At 40.7% G+C, this 17811-nt stretch overlaps 1 protein-coding gene across 1 annotated transcript in view; it reads left to right on the top strand.

Annotated features, from left to right (window-relative positions):
* The window catches only part of Kcnma1 (potassium channel, calcium activated large conductance subfamily M alpha, member 1), a 697588-nt gene that overhangs the window by 562496 nt on the left and 117281 nt on the right, over positions 1–17811 (top strand). The window contains exons 17-19 of the mRNA XM_013025679.1: positions 2533–2619; positions 9249–9325; positions 12917–12925. Of these exons, the coding sequence (XP_012881133.1) occupies positions 2533–2619; positions 9249–9325; positions 12917–12925 (173 nt within the window). The remainder of the gene's footprint in view (positions 1–2532; positions 2620–9248; positions 9326–12916; positions 12926–17811) is intronic.

Raw genomic sequence — 17811 nt, 5'->3', positions numbered from 1 at the left:
AAGCTTCTTCTTCTTCTTCTTCTTCTTCTTCTTCTTCTTCTTTTTTTCATGAAGTTCCCAAGGCTTAAACTCAGGGCCTGAGTGTTGTACCCGAACTGTTGTGTTTAAGGTTAGTGCTCTACCATAGGAGACACAGCTCCCCTGCTGTCTTTTTGGAGGTAAATGTCTCAGAGACATTCTCACCCAGGCTGGTTTTGAACCACGATCCTTAGATCAGAATCCTGAATAGAGATAAGATCACAGGCAGGAGCACTTGCAAGGAACTAACTCTTAAGGCTCTAGCAATAAAGAATATTTTGTGAACATCCTTATACAGTATTCTGCAATGTACTTTAACCTGTAACATTATCTCATTTGGGGTCGGGTATTTTGATAAGGAACATTGGATCCATTCCATACATCACTGCACATGTCTTTGTGGAAAATATTTGGGCATTTTGTGCAAGAATAAAAATAACAGTAACCAAGATGCCTCTAACCATTTATATTTTATCTCTTAATTCTCTGAAGAAAGGCTATCATTTATCATGTATTCTCCCCCCCCCCTTTTTTTGTGTCAGTCATGGGTCCTGAACTCTGAGCCTGGGCGCTGTCCCTGAGCTCTTCAGCTCAAGGCTAGCATTCTACCACTTGAGCCACAGCACCATTCTAGCTTTTTCTGCTTTTATGGTGCTGAGGAATCAAACCCAAGTCCTCATGCATGCTAGGCAAGCACTACCACTGAGCCACCTTCCCAATCCATGTATCCCCTCTTAAAGGGGAAAACAATTGAGTTCTAGGGAAGGTTTTGTACTTGATAGAATTGTTGATATTTAAACCCAAAATGCACAGTCAGGGCACATAAAAAGAACACGTTGCAAGAAAGGAGACATTTTTTTTTAAGGGAGCATGTAAAATCCAGAAACTTGCCATTCTAAAAAGTTATTCTTAATTAACTTTGAAAAGAAGTCTATCTAAGCTATATACATTCTGGCCTGTCCTCTTCAAAATGGTAGAAACTAGGAGGGCTTGTGATATCATCATGGGAATTGGCAGAGGGGTAATTAAGAGGAGGCTGGACAGACTGTTGTCTGTTATAAACAATGCTATTAAGATATTCTGTCACTTCCTCACTCAGAAGAAATCTCATTATTGCCTGTGATTCTGGGGCAGAACAGTCAAATCTTCAGACTCTTACTGTACTTTAGTGTTAATAACAGCAGCTGTACAAGCTAGGTTTCCTTTGGTTAGGTCATGTTACAAGGAATGGTGGATGTTCTTGTAACCACTAACAATTATTTTTTGCAGTAATGATCTGCTCAGAGTTCTCCCAACAGGACAAAAGTTCACCTGAGTCCTTCCTGTGTTGCTACAGATATATATCACTTTGATGGTAGCAACACTTTTCAGGAATGGTTTTACCCACAGAAAAAGATTACATGTTAATTGCAGCGCTCCATTTTGATTGCTTTGGACAGCCAAGGACTTCCTTTAGCTTGATTCCAAATAGCTGTTACCTTAATCACCAGCTTTTCAGATCAAAGAAAACTTTTGTTGTCTATTGCTTGGTTTCGAGTGCTGACATTTAACAACCATTAAGTCCAAAGCCTCATCTCTGTCTCTGAGTAAGACAGACCTGGATTCTGCTTTTGATCTGTGGAAAATTAAGCTTGTTGGTTTCATCCATTTATTAGATTACAATGCATTTGTCTGTACTATCAATCCAAGCACAACTTCATCAGCTAATCTATTTAAAACACTTTGAAATAGGACAGTGTATAGATAGGTCCATACTTTTCTATAGGGCATGCGTTGTTTTAGTGATAATTCTCATTTGTGCTGTAATATAGTTTTTCCAGTTAGGACATGCTAACAATGCATCTTCTTCAAATATCTCTGCTGTTTTTGTTTTTTTTTTTTTACAAACAGCAGACTGGAAATATTTAAGTATAGCTAAATCCTGACATTGTTTTTCACTACATTCTTCCCTACATGGGCTCCAATTAGAAATCTGCTTCATTGTCCGTATCCAAGTTCTGAATGTGTAGTTGGCTTCTGCATTGATTATGGGTGTCTTGTACCATTCCCCACAACAACATTTCCTATGTATTCATGTATGTTTCCATATACACATAGGGGTCCCATTAATTCTCTGTCATCTAATGGAAAATTGGTGTCACTAGAGCTTCCTTAGCACAGTAATGCTTCAAACACTGAAGTTTCAAAAAGAACACATTACAAGGAAATTTGCTTCAAGTCAAGTGCCTACCATGGAAGCTAGACTGTTCCATTATGCAAACGCAGGCCCTAAAACTAAGATTTGCTTTGAGGTCTTCAATCAGAAGTGTGCCAGCCTGAGATTTAACCAGAAGAACTGGATAATGGCATGATCAAACTAAGTGTGTGGGCCAGTGAACATCAGGCTGTAGAGAAAATCTTTGGGGAAAACATTAGACTAGTGGGGCCCCTATAAAAACAGTATAGTACTGCCTTCATGAGCTCATATGTGTGTCTCTTTATTTGTTTTTTTGTTCTTTTTTTTCCACTGAGCAGTATATTAATTAATCCTGGAAACCACCTTAAGATCCAAGAAGGTACTTTAGGATTTTTCATCGCAAGTGATGCCAAAGAAGTTAAAAGGTAAGAGTTTAATGTTCATCTGTCTTCTTTTCTGACTCAGAGATAGACATTCTGGTCTATTGAGGTGGACCTATGTTCATATACACAGGGCTCTCACCCACCCCCTCCCCCCCAGACTCTAGACATTTCCATGGGTATCAGATGGTACACAGTTTTAGGAAAGAGATTGTACTTTCAAATGTCTCCATGTTTGCACATAGATGATTCCTTGTATTGGAAGTCAAATAATCAAGTTTTACAACTAGGAAGCCCAGTTATCTTTTCCTTTATCTTTAAGGCCCAGATAGTTATTATGCATTGGCCTAACAGGATAGCCAGCTCCTTGTTCAGGGCTCTTTTCTTAATATTACTTGGACAAATAGCCTTGAGAATGTCCAGTTCTCTATAGAAGGTGCACAATGCAATTGGGATTAATTTGAGATGAAACATTAAATTACTCGTGTTGCTATTTCTGATTTTCCTAGTGAAGGACTGAAGTTGTCAGCGTCAATTGTAAAAAGCCTTGACAGATACGGCACAGGGTTTCATTGACCTCATTGTTTCATGACTTTATTAGTAATGTCCTTATCCCTTTTTAGGAAATCATAGGGTTTTGCATAACACCTTAGAATATTGTTATAATTCATTCCATTTTTATCAACTTGGGACATTTTACTAGTAGAGCATAGGGTGGAACTAACCAGACAGGTCACTCAGTGCAACAATATTACATAGTTTAAGTTAATTATTAGTTCTCTTTTTTTTTTTTGTGGGTCCTGTTGTGGACCTGAACTCTGGGCCTGGGCACTGTCCCTCAGCTCTTCAGCTCAAGGCTAGCACTCTACCGCCACAGCACCACTTCTGGCTTTTTTTTTTCTGCTTATGTGGTGCTGAGGAATCAAACCCAGGGCCTCATGCATGCAAGGCAAGCGCTCTACCACTGAGCCACCTTAAGTTAATTATTGATCGTTTGCTGTCTGCAATTGTTCGTAGAATCCCTTTTTGTCTTCATTTAATGAGTTTCTACTCTAAGGCAGGTCTGTGCTAGGCATGTTAACATTGTCTATTTCTGCCCCTCAAAATAACCCTGGAAAGTAAGTCTGGTTAAAAACTCAAGGCTTTGGGGCTGGGAAGATGGCTCAGTGGTAGAGTGCTTGCCTTGCATGCCTGAGGCCCTGGGTTCAATTCCCCAGCACCACATAAGCAAAAAAGAAAAAGCCGGAAGTGGCACTGTGGCTCAAGTGGTAGAGTGCTAGCCTTGAGCTGAAGAGCTGAGGGACAGTGCCCAGGCCCAGAGTTCAGGCCCCACAACTGGACCCCCCCCAAAAAAAAACAACTCAAGGCTTTGGTTTGATCATTGATAACATTGAGATAAATGGCTTGTCCACAGACCATGCAGCACATAATCCAGTGGCAGAGCCCAGAACAGAACTGATCTTTCCTTTCCTTCCCATCAAATGTGATGATGTGCACACACCCATGTGGAGGGCTCACTGGGCATTCTCTTGGTACCGATGAGAGTCTTGCTATGCAGGGGCTCATTCCCAGCTTTCTGAGAAGGCAAGCATTCTTCTTTCCTAGTTTCCATATGAGGAAACAGAGGCACAATTGCTTAAACAACATGCCTCACATTGCACAACTAGAGAATAATAAAGCTAGACTTTAAATCCAGGAGGTCCAGTCCTTGTACACTTATATATCAGCGACATGCATCTGACATGCTGAACACAGGAGGATCCTATTTGACAACCGATACTTAGGCCTTTTTTTCTTACTACCCACTCTAGTAAACAAATAGCATTAGTTACAAAAACTTGTAGAAAAAGGAGTATGCGAGGTAGAGCGACATAACATTTGAAAAAAAATGAGCTTTCCAATCACTTAAATTTAGGCCCACAAATTACAAAAAGATTTCTATTATTCAGTTGTGGGAGAGAAACACCCCTCCTACCCAGTTCATGCTACTTCATGACTCTTCAAGAATACCCCGAGACTGAAGGCCATATGAAAGGAAAGTGGGAACGAGTAGAGCCAACTATTCCTACCCTCAGATCTTCTGGAGGAGAACATTGTATTCTCATCCAGATGTGGGACACAAAAGCTCTAAGCAGCCAAGTGCTTGGTGGTTTACACCTATAATTCTAGCTACTCAGGAGGCTGAGATCTGAGGATCTTGGTTCAAAGCCAGTTTGAGCAGACAAATCCAAAACACTCTTATCTCCAATTAACCAGCAAGAAAGCCAGAAGTGTAGGTTTGGCTCAAGTGGTAGAGCACCAGCCTTGAGCAAGAAACCTAAGCAAGAATGTTAGGCCCTGAGTTTAAGTTCCAGTACCAGCTGTTGAAAAACAAACAAGCAAATGAACTTGAAGTAGCATCTCAGCTCCCGGGAAGGGAGGCTAAGCACCCAGCAGCACTGTACAGCTTGTCTACCTCCCAGATGGCAAATATGGAGTGAAGTTTCCATTCGTATAATTCTATTTCTTATTTCATCTCTCACTAATGAATGTCACAAATACCAGGCAGTCCAAAGAACACATTACCTCCTCTATTAGAGAGTGCAGTATGTCTCATTTTGGTGCTTTATGATATTCACAAATACAAGCTGACACAATCAGCTACAACTCCAGCCCGTAATTTTCCATGGTGTGGAATGTGTCAGAGCGAATGCTATCAGTGAGGGGATTTCAAATAGATGAAGATGCAGAAAACCACCAGGAGGACATTGGAGCTCTGGATGAAAACTAAACAAGTTTTGTACAAATGAGAAAGGAGATTATGATGATCTAGTACTAAAAAAATAACAACCAAATAAAACCCAAAAGCAGCAAAAAGAAGTTAATGAATTGTAGCTCATAGAAGCTTCCAGATGCAGGGCTTTAGAAGCAGACAGTGAACCCTTTCAGTGCCAGTCTTTAAAAAGTCATTTAGGGATGGATGTTTGGATACTTGTCCTTTACTCCTTACCCCTTCCATTTTCAAGAACCAGTGCCACATTGACTCTTTGGCTTGAAGACATCATTTTTGTTTGAGTTATAATTTTAAAAATTGATTAGTTGCCACATTGAAAAAAATCACCTGCTTTTATATTAAAAATGTTTTTTACACTGTTTTCTCCTAAAAACTTGGCCTATCTTATGCTGGAAAGCATTCTCATACTCACTTACTTATTCGTTCATTCTTCAAGTGTCCACAAGTCAGCTCACACTCTGGAGGTTTTCTCCTAGGTGCCAAGAATCTTCAGAGCGAAGCTCACCTTCTAGAGGGGAGAGAATTATAGGTTGTTGATTTTCGAAATTCATAATGAAACAATGCATGGTTTACGTTGGGTGTAAGAGAAGGCTGCTCCATGAAGGTGTCATTTGAGCACTGATAGGAATGAAGGAAAATAATCTGTCAAGCAAAGATCAGCCAGGAAGAGGACATAGGGTGAAAAGAAATGTATTGTGTGCAGAGACCCCACTACACAAAGTGTGGCTAGTGGAGTTGAGGAGGGAAAGGGTGTTAAGAGATGAGATCAGAGAGAAAGAGGCTGGTTTCTGAACACTCTACCCAGAAGTTGAATTTGTTACAAAGGGAAAGCCACTGAGGGTTTAAGCTGGTTTTAAGGGTTTGAGGCTGTTTTACCTGTATTTCATTACCATGTTTTACTTGTAACTCATTACCGTATTTGTCTGACCCCGAAGAGATTATGCTAAATAAAAGAAGCCAGACACAGAAATCTGAATACTTCATGGTCTTGGTTACATGTAGAATCTAAAAGTTTCAAACCCATAGAAGCAGGAAGTAGAGTAGTGGTTACTAGGGGTCAGTTGGGGAAACTGAGGAAATGATGATCAAGGCACATAAAACTCCCATTAGTAAAAACAAATTTAATAGATCTATTGTACAGCCTAGTGACCAGGCATTAATTCTTGAAAATTGCTAAAACGGGAACTAACAGGAATGTCAGTACCAAAACATGACAAGTATGTGAAGTAATATGCATCAATTAGCTCGATTTAGCCATTCTCTAATATATAAACATATTTCAAAATATCATGGCTCATATCCCAAAGAACCTATAATTTTTTCAGTTAAATATAAAAGTTATAAAAAGAATCTGCTTTTATCTATTCCAACTCATCATCTCTATAGTAGAGGTATATTTAAGATGTTGGACTCCGGGATTTGAGACCTGGCTTTGCCACTTGTAGCTGTGTGGGCTGAGATAGGCCATTTAAGTCTTTCCGGACTTCAGTTTTCTTAGCTGTAAAGCAGAGGTAATATAATAGTTGTACCTTGTTTAAAGTATTGTTTGAAGATTAAATATGGTAATGCTTAGAAAACATCTAGAATCATACCTTGGTCTATTATCTACCCTATACAAGGATTAGCTCTTATTACGGTTGCTATTATTATTAACTACAAGAACATCACATAGGACAGAAAATGGCCAAACAAAGTGAATATGAAGTTACTTGGTTCAGCTTGGATGCTTTCTTTCTTACCTGCCTTGTCAAGGCAAATCATCACCCATTGGATCTGAACCACAATGTCACACAGGGCAAATAGACATGTTCTTTACTTTTCTTGCAAATTGGATGAAAAGTGGCATATAAAGAAATGGTGGAAATCTGCTTGAGTACAAAGAGCATTGAACTTGGATGGAGAATTCCTGGGCTAGCTGAGTTGCAGCCTGGCAAAACTTTGAATAGGTCATGATGACCTCCTCAACTTACCCATGGGAACAGAGATCTATCTGGCTGCCATATCTCCACACTCCCTCCCAGTCCAAAAGCCATTATTATACTGGTGTCCAATCAGTACCACCAGAATTGCAAGTCTTGTGAAAATCCTAAGAAGGAATTTAGCAATCAAAGGGTCAAGAATTGTGTTTATTACTTTAGCCCAGTCAAGAAATGACTGTGTTTACCCTTGGCATTCAATTTAACATTTGGAGTAGTAAAGGTGCTAAGCCAGGGATTTTTGTTAGTTTCTGGATCCAGAACTTTATGAGATTGTTCCAATGAATTTTATCACCTCTCTAATACAGATACTCTCTCTACATACAATAGGATTGAATTCCAATAAACTCATAAGTTGAAAATCTCAGAATTCAAAAATACATTTAAGATCAGGCGCTGGTGGCTCACATCTGTAATCCTAGTTACTTAGGAGGTTGAAATCTGAAGATCATGGTTCAAAGCTAGTCCCAGGCAGGAAACTCTCTGAGATTCTTATCTTCAATTAACCATCACTAAAAAACCAACCAGAAGTGGAGCTGTAGTTCAAGTGGTAGAGCACTAGCCAGGACAGCACCCAGAACAAGTTCAAGCCCCAAGACCAGCACACACACACACTCACACACAAAATACATTTAATACAACTAGCCTCCCATATATCATAGCTTAGCTCAGTCTAAGCTTGGACCACTAATGGAGCAAAATCATGTAACACAAATTTCATTTTATACTATTAAACATGTTGAGTATGTCATGTGATTTATCAAATCCCATACTGAATGTGAGCCCCTGAATGGCAGTATAGATACACTCTTACAAATCCTAAATTGAGGACCATCTACACTAAAGGGAATAGTCATCCCAGGCTGCACTAATTTTAAGTGGTTCTTGAATGATATCATTTTACCTCATTACTGTTATTATTGTTTGAGCTCAAGACCTTGCATTTGCTCAGATTTTCTGTCCTGCAGCTATTTTGGAGATGGAGGCTTGAGGACTTTTCTATCCAAGCCTCCCTCTTGATCCTCCAGATCTCAGCCTCCTGAGTATCTAGCATTACAAAAGTGAGCCTCTGGTACCCAGCTCACCCGACATTATCTTTGAATAGCCTATGCACTTGATGCACTTTGTAATCTTGTATTGACACTTAAGTTAAGGGGATCCCCTCCCCTATTGTTGCTATTGTTGATTATCCTAGGCCTCCTTCTACCTACTCCATTCCTCTGCTCACCCCAACCCAATGGCCAACTCTACAGTGAGATGAAAACCTTCATTGATTACCTGTGCTTAAGGGGTCAACGTAATGGAAATGAGTCCACCAGCTTTGGAATGAAGCCGGTTATGAGTCCCCAGAGGGACCGCTGAACCCATTCATTGCCGTTGTAGCTTCCTCTCCTTGCTCCTTCTCAACCCTCTCTCTAAGGAGAAAAGATACTTTCGAAGTGACAAGGTTCATATTTGCATTTGACCGAGGACTGTCATGCTTGTGTCTCCTGTAACATATGTTTGAGTGGACTATGGGGTTTCAGAGTTATCATTAACCCTCTCACCCCCTTCCCCCAGGCTCGGGGCCCTTGTATCCTAAAGTCCAGCATTAAATATTGTTCTCAACAGCGAAGACAGAGGGAGCAAATACAGCAGGTCACATCAGCAACCTTTCTCCCTGGTTTTATTTTATTTATTTATTTTTCCTTCCTAATGGAAGTTTATGAAAAAGAATCGCTAGTTCAAAATCACAGAATCCTGTTTGAAATAAATGGTTCTTGCAACAAACATTTCCGTCTGCAAACGTCTAAACTTTTCAAAAGATTAAAGGAAATTAGTGCTGGCATGTTTCATTAATTTGGCACCATGGTGGAGGAAATGTGGTACTCATTTCATTTGGGCAGATTATGGAATGTGTCAGTTTTTCCATTCTCTTTCTCCAGGGCCTATTTTTACTGCAAGGCTTGTCATGATGACATCACAGATCCCAAACGAATTAAGAAATGTGGCTGCAAAAGGCGTAAGTAGTGTTTCTTTTCCCTCCCCCCCTCCTTGCTTTCCTTTCCTCTTCCCCAATTCCTTTTCCTTCTCCTCTTCCTGGTAGAGAAACATGAAACATTAAGAGGGTTCTCTCAAATGTTTATGTTTCTCCCAGCAGTTTAAAGAGACAGTTTAAAGAGACTCATCCTCACCTGTTAAAGCAGAAGATGAGAACTCATCCTCATGGGTTCTAGGGTGTGAGGTGAATTTGTCCCCTCGATTTCTTGACTCTAGAGGAGCATCAGCACAGTGAGGTACAAGGGGTAGAAAAGAAGGCACTGGAGGTTCTAGAAGAGGGAGTTTTTGAGTATTGATTTCCAGTAATTCAGAAAGAGGCCACCAAATAGTCAGATGGCGGACTAGAACACGGAGTCTCAAGACTTGGTCTCCAAAATGAGATGGTGACCGTCTTTCCAGTTGGAATTCCTGTAGGCCTTCACATCAAAAGTCAGCAATGTTTGGTTCTGATTTCCAAGGGTTGCCTCAAGGAAAGAATGCTGTCATCCAGAGGACTGTTTACCATTGTCCTCAAGGTGAACCTCAAGCGCATTCCTCTTTGGGGTGGTCTAGATTGAGCGCAGTAGCTCCCAGAACAGCCTGTCTCCCACGTGTCTTCTGCTGTACCTTACTCACTGATGAAAATGAAAATATTTCCTTGTGAGCACCACAGAGTCCCTGACTTTAAGCATCTTTACCTGGAGGAGATGATTCATTTAGCAGCAATTAGGACAGAATATTAGGACAGCAATTAGGATAGAAATTGGACTGAGCACTAGTGAAAAAGAAAAAACGATTCCTTCTCTCCTGTGGTGATTTAGTGTCTTAAAAGTTCCCTGTGATGGTGGCTTTGATCCTTACCATAACCCTGTATAATTACCAGGGGCTATTAGGAATCCCACTTTATACTAAGAGATGCAAAGCTTCGAAGTTGATTGGTGAGGAACCGAGAGTGCCTAGAGCCACACAGCCAACACTCAGGGTCCATGGCCTCTCTTGGGGATGTTCTCTGAATACACCCATCTTGTATAAAGAAGAGATGAATGAGATGGATGACCTTGACCTTGGGTCTGATGAGAAGGAGCAGGGTGATAAAAGCTCAATGCAGTAAAGATATTCTAACTAAAACAGAGGCCTTTGTCACTGCCTTCCAAAAGGGCCACATAATGGTTGATGCCTAAAAGGTTAGACATAAAGGTGGCATTGCCAGGGCACAAAGCCATTTACTCCATCTCTCCGGCATCTCCTGGTCTAGAGAAGTTTCTGCAGAAATCCTCCCAGGCTGGCTTCTAAACCAGCTCAGGACTTCTGTCTGCCTCCCATCTTCTCTGCTGAATTTACATATTCACTTCCAGTGCCTCAAAACCCATCGGCATATGAAGACAAGCATTTCTGGATGCCTCAGAACAAGAGTCTCTGTGGAGCCTAAGAACTTCCCATTGTAATTCACTACCAAGATGAGTGTGTATGGTACAGAAGAAGGCTTGCCCTCATTTCATCCCCTGGGCTCCAGGACTTGGCTTGCCTTCTCAGGGGGATTTCTCACTGGGTGTCAGCTCAGCCCTGCTCAGTTAACTGTGAATGCAGAAGCTCTGCTGACCAGGAATCCCCTAGCTCCTGAGAGTAGAAACAAGCAAGAGAGAGTGGAAACTATAAGAGGGTGAACTCTATTGTAGGGAAACTCTTGTAGGGAGGAGTTGAGACAGGTAGAACACAGAGGCCAGTCATGGATGGGAAGAAATTTTCGAAAGAACTTCCCCTCACAGGGACATCCACAAAGTGTCCTGACTGTGATTTACCAATGTATTTCCAAGTGTCCTCTTTTGTGCATGGCACATCCTTAATATCAAGGATGAAGTGGTGAATGAGATCAAGTCCTTCGCTCTAGCGAATGGAGACAGACTTTTCTCATGTGAGCAATTCAATAAATTCACTCAGAGGGCATTAAGTGAAAGAAAAGAAACAAGACCACCTGAGAGTATAAGGCATTTTGTTAGCTATCACAGGTTGCAGTCCAGAAGGCTGCCTTTGGGAGGTAACATTGAAGCTGAGATTTAAGCCTGGTAGGGAGAAGAGGGAAATAGGCCCAAAGGCAGGAGTTAATTTGTATCATTTGATGGAAAGATAGAAGGCTCATGTGGCAAATGGCACTGGGGAAAGAGTTGGGCAAGATGAGATCAGAGATGAGAATAGGAACCATGGTAAGAATCTGGGTTTTAGTTCTATAGGAGGAAGCCACTGGAAGATTTCAAGCAAGGAAATGGCATCAGATCTCAGTTGAAAAGTTTGTTCTGATATCTGGATAGAGAACAGCATCAGGAAGCGGGCGTGGAAGACAATGCATGCAGACAGAGCCTCTCTGACTCAGCGAAACTGAAATGACCCTCATAGGACACCATAGTGGGTCATGGCAGACCACTTTTTACAAGTTTTTAACAAGACAAGAGCTGACTTCCAGGGTACTTTTCAATCTTGGTTCCAGGCAAGCAAATTGTAGTAAACTTTAGCTTTATTCTGGGGAAGAAAGGGACATCATCATTTAAAAAAAAACAAACTTTATTACCTTCATTTCCCTTAAAGTTGGTTGAGCTAGTGAAGTCTATGATTTACCATCAAGCAGGCCTACTTGCTATGAAGTGAAAATCATCACCAAACCATGCTGGTGTGGCAAGTCCCTCAGCTGTGAGGTTCTTTTTTTTTCTACACCTGTCAGAACTGTCCATATGTCATTCCTCTTTATTAGAAGGCCATGACCCAGAGACCAGGAGGCAGCTATGTGTGGGAGCATGAATTATTGAATATAAACCTTGTGCACAGGCCAGACAAGTGAAGAGGTAAGAGAAGATAGGTTTGGGTTAAAGACATTTTGGTTAGAGAGACAGGATTATTAATAGCATACTAGGGTGGTCCCCATGCTGGTGAATGGTACTCTAATTTGAAGAGGTCATTGGGCCCATCTGGTCATTTATCTAAATCTGTTCGTCTATGCATGGAGAATTCACCCTAAAATGATAAGTTTCCATGAGGGTGGAGTTACTGATAGTTTCCAACCTTTATCTACAATGTCCTAACCCTCTTTCCCCAACCCAATCCTTTCCCCTTTTATTCTCCCCCCCCCACCCCTGCATTCACCTTTGTTCAGTAACCTTCATCATCATGTCATATTATCCAGAGAAATATGGAGTGTGGACATTCCATTTCTGGAAGTCATGTGGTAGTATAGTTTAACGTTTGCATTTCTTTCCATTTATTCATAGCTCTCCATCCAGGAATTGAGTCCAATTCAGCTGTCTGGCCAAGGAGCAAGCTCTTAGAGCCTACCATTTTATTAGCCATTTTCTTTTTTCTTTTTTTTTTTTCCTGTGTAACAGACCTGGTCTAATGATTTACATTTTCCCTCCCAGCCTCTGAAAATTTGCCAAGGGTAGACTCCCAAGGGGCCAAGTCATGTTTAGACTGATGTATTTGTAGGAATTTTCTTTTAACTTCTAATTATTGACATATCTTTGATTTTTTTTCCCTCTTTGCTGCCTCGGAATTCGGCCCCTACTCTATTTTAACTGCACACTGGTAGTGATCTATTGTGAGTAAAACCAGTTCCCAGTAGCCCGAAGTCTAGTTTCCCCTTTGTCTTTCTCCAGTGGAGACAATTCTTTTATTTTCCGTACAGCTTCAGTTTCATTTGAGTTTTGGTATTCATGTTGCATGTAGTAGTGACATCATGCCCCTACTCGCTCATGCCCTACCCCAGTCTGCAGAGCAGCCTAACGCTGGAGAGTCTTCCCAACCCATTCCCCGTGCCCCCACCCACTTCCCACCTCCAGCGAGCTTCTAATGTGGTCTTATTTTTCCATTTGAAAATAAGACCTTGACAACGGTGTGTTTCTCTGGAAGGCCTTGTCCCAGGGCTTTTAAGGGACACCGATGAGGCTGGAGTAGTTACCACTGTAGCTCAAGATACTTCCTCCATCAGAGTCACTATCATGCCTGCCCTTAACGCATTCTGCTGGGTCTCCCCGGCTATGGAGCTTGACATCCTTCCTTAAGGAAATACCGAGTAGGCGGCTACATATATATTCCTATGTTGTGAGATATATATGACATGTGCCAGTACTTTATATGTAAAAATGTACATTTTTATATATAATCATAGAGAATACTCCATAGAGAGAGGAATGTGTTCATTACAGTGTACGTGCCTCTCTAACAAGAAGGTACTTGCTAGAGAATTAACTGGCTACCTGCCTATAGGACTGTAAGGACTTGAACCACTTTCCAGAACACAGGTATTACCATGATGGTAATTATGTCTTACAGTCTGTGCGGTTCTCTTGCTTTACAATAATGTTTTTCCTTTTTTTAGTCAGTACTATCCAGTTCCTCCATGAGTATTAGACAGACATCTTGGAGGATTTGTGTATTTGTTAAAGAAAGAAAATCTGTGTTCAAAGAGATTGCTTCATATCACTAACAGGCAGTCTGAACAGGTCATTGTACGTCTCCAGGTCTCTTAACTTACTTGAAGCGCAGAGTTCCTTTTCACGCAACCAGATCTGACAGTGGAAGAGGCGCTTTTAAGGTCATCTTGCTCTCAATAGCCATCAGTATTGGATCTTTGCTCATGAATATAAATGTTCAATGAAGGCAAAATGAGACCGTGTCTGTAGCTCAGTCAGTCCGACGGCTCTGGAACTTGGAGAAGAATGTTCCAGCCCTCAACCCTCTTATATTTCTTTGCAGCAGAAGAAGTGTGTTGGCCATCTGATTTGCAGTGTTTGGAAGGTATAAAGTGACAATGTAAAAACAAACGCAAACACTGACCTTCTTTTCAACGCAAGCTTTCCCACATCAATTCGGTGGCTCCCTCCTCCCACAGAGTATTTTATTGTTTTTAAGCGTGGTCCAGGACATGAGCCTTATTCTATACCTGCAGATTTTTGCATACTTTTAACACATCTTCAGAATTACAGGGAAATGTGATCTCAATCAACAGATAACTCCAGTCAAATTTTTCTACCTGTCCCAGCTACAATGTGAGTGTTGAGGGCTGAATCAACAGCTCTTAAGCTCTGTGATGCTGATATTAATGAGCTTTGTCTTTTCCTCTCTTACTGTTCTTGAAAACTTGCCCGGAAGACCTTTCTTCTTCCTTCAGAAGGTAATAAGAGGAATTTTTCCTAAGTGAAGAAATCATTCCTCCTTCATAGGACCTGAAACAATGTTCTTCAAAGCTCAGTGTCACATCAAACCAAGCACCTCAAACTTAAACCTTGATGCAATCCTCTCCTGTGGAAATGTTTGCTTATAATTTTGGTTTTTGGTTTCATGATTGGAAATGATGTTTCCCTCACTAGGATGATTTTAAAAGTGAGATTGTGATCTGAAAAGTGTCTATTGATTGAATGGCAGATATTTGCCCCCCCTTTCCCTTGAATTTGCTCCATTTGATACCTAAAATATTTCTCTCCCCATACTTGGAAAGCTTCTACCTGGATCTCTCTGTCCAGGACTGCTTTTCCTGCCCCTTCCAATCCACCCTGGAAATTAACATTCTACAATTGCAAATTGGCTGGCCATTTGGTTGCTGCTTCTGGAGGCAGATGGTGCAGAGGGAAGGAGAGCTTCCAGCTCTCCCTTTCTTTCCAGGCTTGGCTTGGAAAGACTCAGCAGGGTTTAAACAGCACAGTACCTGAGTCTGACTGCTGATTGTCAGTTTGTCCCTGGTAACTGTGGTACATCTGCAGCAGGCTTCATCTTTTCTGACCATGACCTCTGAAAATAGAACAAAATAATCAGTTGTCCAAGCTCATGTCTGAGAAATCTTATCAGTGTTTAAAATACCTTTGATGGTGTCCATTAGGGAAAGACTTTCATTTCATCGCTATAAATACTACAAGGAAGTCATAATGGAAATACTGGATGAATATCTATTTTATAGTGGTGAAGAAAGACGCACATAAGAGCTTTTTCTCAAATTTTGAAACTGCTCAAGCATAGTTTTTTGGAGGAAGGTGAGACCCAGAATTTAATTCTTGGCAACTGCATAACTTCTTTGAATCTGTGGCACTGTTCTGGGAACCAGAGCCTTATGATGTGTGCCAATGAGAAAACAGAGTCCTGGGAGGCTTATATTTCTGCTTTCTCAGAGTTAAGTTGGCCTACAGGTGGCAATTAATTGAGCATACAGTTATAAGAGCCCTAAGACAGAATGACAATTAGCTGCAGGCTTCGCACCTGCAGCTATGTACTCTTGTCTGTTCTCAGTCTCAGGAAGCTACAGCAGGGCCTTGTGAAGACATGGTCAGCTGGTACAGCAGAAAAGAATGAGTTTGTAAGATGCTATTATTGATTACGCTAAGATTATCTCTTAAGACCTCTCCTCCCTTTGTCCCTTCTGACCACAAACATCTGTTATATATTGGAACAGCCACTGAATTGAAATGACACTGTCCACGTTGCGATTCTGAGAGGACAGTAAGGCTCTTTGGTTGCTCCCTTCAGAGAAAGCCCAGCAAGTTCAGGTTGATGATCATGTTGTTCAGCTGCAATCCCACTCCAGTCCACTAGATGTCCTCATAGATCTACTTTGCATTGCCATTGAAATCCCTTGGAAAATCTTTCTCCAAGGATTGGCATTTGGGTAGAGAGCATGAATAACTACTAAGGGGAAAAAATAGCAAAAACCAACAGGGACAAAGAGAGAGTGCTTTGTGTGGCCAGAGAATAGATAAGAGACTGACTTCCTTTTTAAATAAATAGCAAAACTTTCCAACTGGCTGTTTTGCTACCTAAACTTGAGAGTTTTAAGTTACTCTCTCTCTCTGATGCCTAAATTAATCTTCTAACCCAGATCATTTCTAGAAAAGGCAAAAGTCACCAATAAAATACTATTGATGCCAAATATCCATGAAATGGAAGGAGTGGGAAGCCTAGAAGAGTTGAAGTAATCCCAAATTAGGAGCATGGCCATATCATGTTAACCAATTTTACATTTCAATTCAGTAGTATATATAATTTTAAACATAGAATATCTACATACTCTGAAATACCTACCATTGGAGAGGGAGATGAAGTTCTTAATTAAAGGGTTTGTCTGTGACTTGAACCATTTCCGAAAGGAAATCTCTTTTTAGCTGGCACATATTATCCTTCAAGCCTGATGGACCACTCCACAAGAGGAAGGTCAGTTAGCCTTCCCCTTTAAGAAAGTAGGCCTGGAAATGCCTATAGGGAAGACACCAATGTGGGAGAAAGGGTCAACGCACATGGATTCTTCCAGAAGTAGAGAAGGAGTCACCCTACAAACTGGTGGACCTTGGTTTAGCCATTGTGTTTCATGAAGGTTTGTCAACATATGGGGCTCAATCATTTTTTTAACTGTTTCTGTCTTGTCTTTGAGCCTCTCATTGATCATTCTTGCTGGTGTGTTATGTGTGTGTGTGTGTGTGTGTGTATGTGTGTGTGTGTGTGTGTGTGTGTGTGTGGTTTGTCTTTTGAGATTTCTAATTTGCATTTGGTGTGAATGTAAAACTGACTCAGAAGGAATGACGAGTAATAGCATGTTTTCCTTTTTATGTATGTGCTGCTTTGGAATGTGACTGCTTATAATTAACAGTTAATCTTCTTATAGCAAATGGTGTGGTTTGGTTTTGTTGTTGCTTTTTTTTGCTGCTTTGATTACCAGTTTCAGCCTGTTCCTGCATGTTAAAAATATGAAATTTTAGAACAATTGCATGGTCTCTGGAACAGCCAACCATGACAGTTGCAAACAGTCCCTGAGAGCCACTGAGTTTGATGTTCTGTTTCTTTCTGAACTCTTACAAAGTTAAGAGGTTTAAAATCACTCATGATGCGATTACCTCTGATCAAATACTTTAAAGAATTTCTATCTTAATGACTGTACATATATATATATATAAATGTGTGTATATATGTATATATATATATATATATATATATGAGAACGCTCCTCATCAGTGTGTCAGATTTCATTATTGTGCATGAACCTAAAATGCCAGTATGGAAATGCAAACCAGGGACTGTTGCTAACGAGAAGCATAGCATTTCTGAGTTTGATGGGCTGCTCTTCCACTACAGCATTTGATTAAAATTTTTTTTTCAAAACAACTTATCTGCAAGGAAACAAAATATCATCCTCATTTTTTCTCTCCTCTGTATAAATAACAAATCAATATTTCCAGTCCAAGAACTAAGGAAAGAAAAACAAAACATCGCTTTTCTAACTTGTGTACCAGATCCGGATTCCTTTGTTTTTAATATTTTCATGTCTTTACTGGAGGATCTTTCTTTACCTGCTACTCCTGTTTCATGATTTCAGCCACTCTTCTTTGTTTGGGCATTCAAAACTATGCCTTTTAAATTCCAAATTCCTCTGAATCAAATGCTATAGTGGGATTTGTTTTAAAGCTAAGCCTGAAAGGATGGTGTACTGTGCATTGAACAGGGCTG

This window comes from Dipodomys ordii, unplaced genomic scaffold (genome assembly GCF_000151885.1).
Source record: "Dipodomys ordii isolate 6190 unplaced genomic scaffold, Dord_2.0 Scaffold86, whole genome shotgun sequence".
NCBI lineage: Eukaryota > Metazoa > Chordata > Mammalia > Rodentia > Heteromyidae > Dipodomys > Dipodomys ordii.
This window is presented reverse-complemented; position numbering and strand designations above follow the sequence as displayed.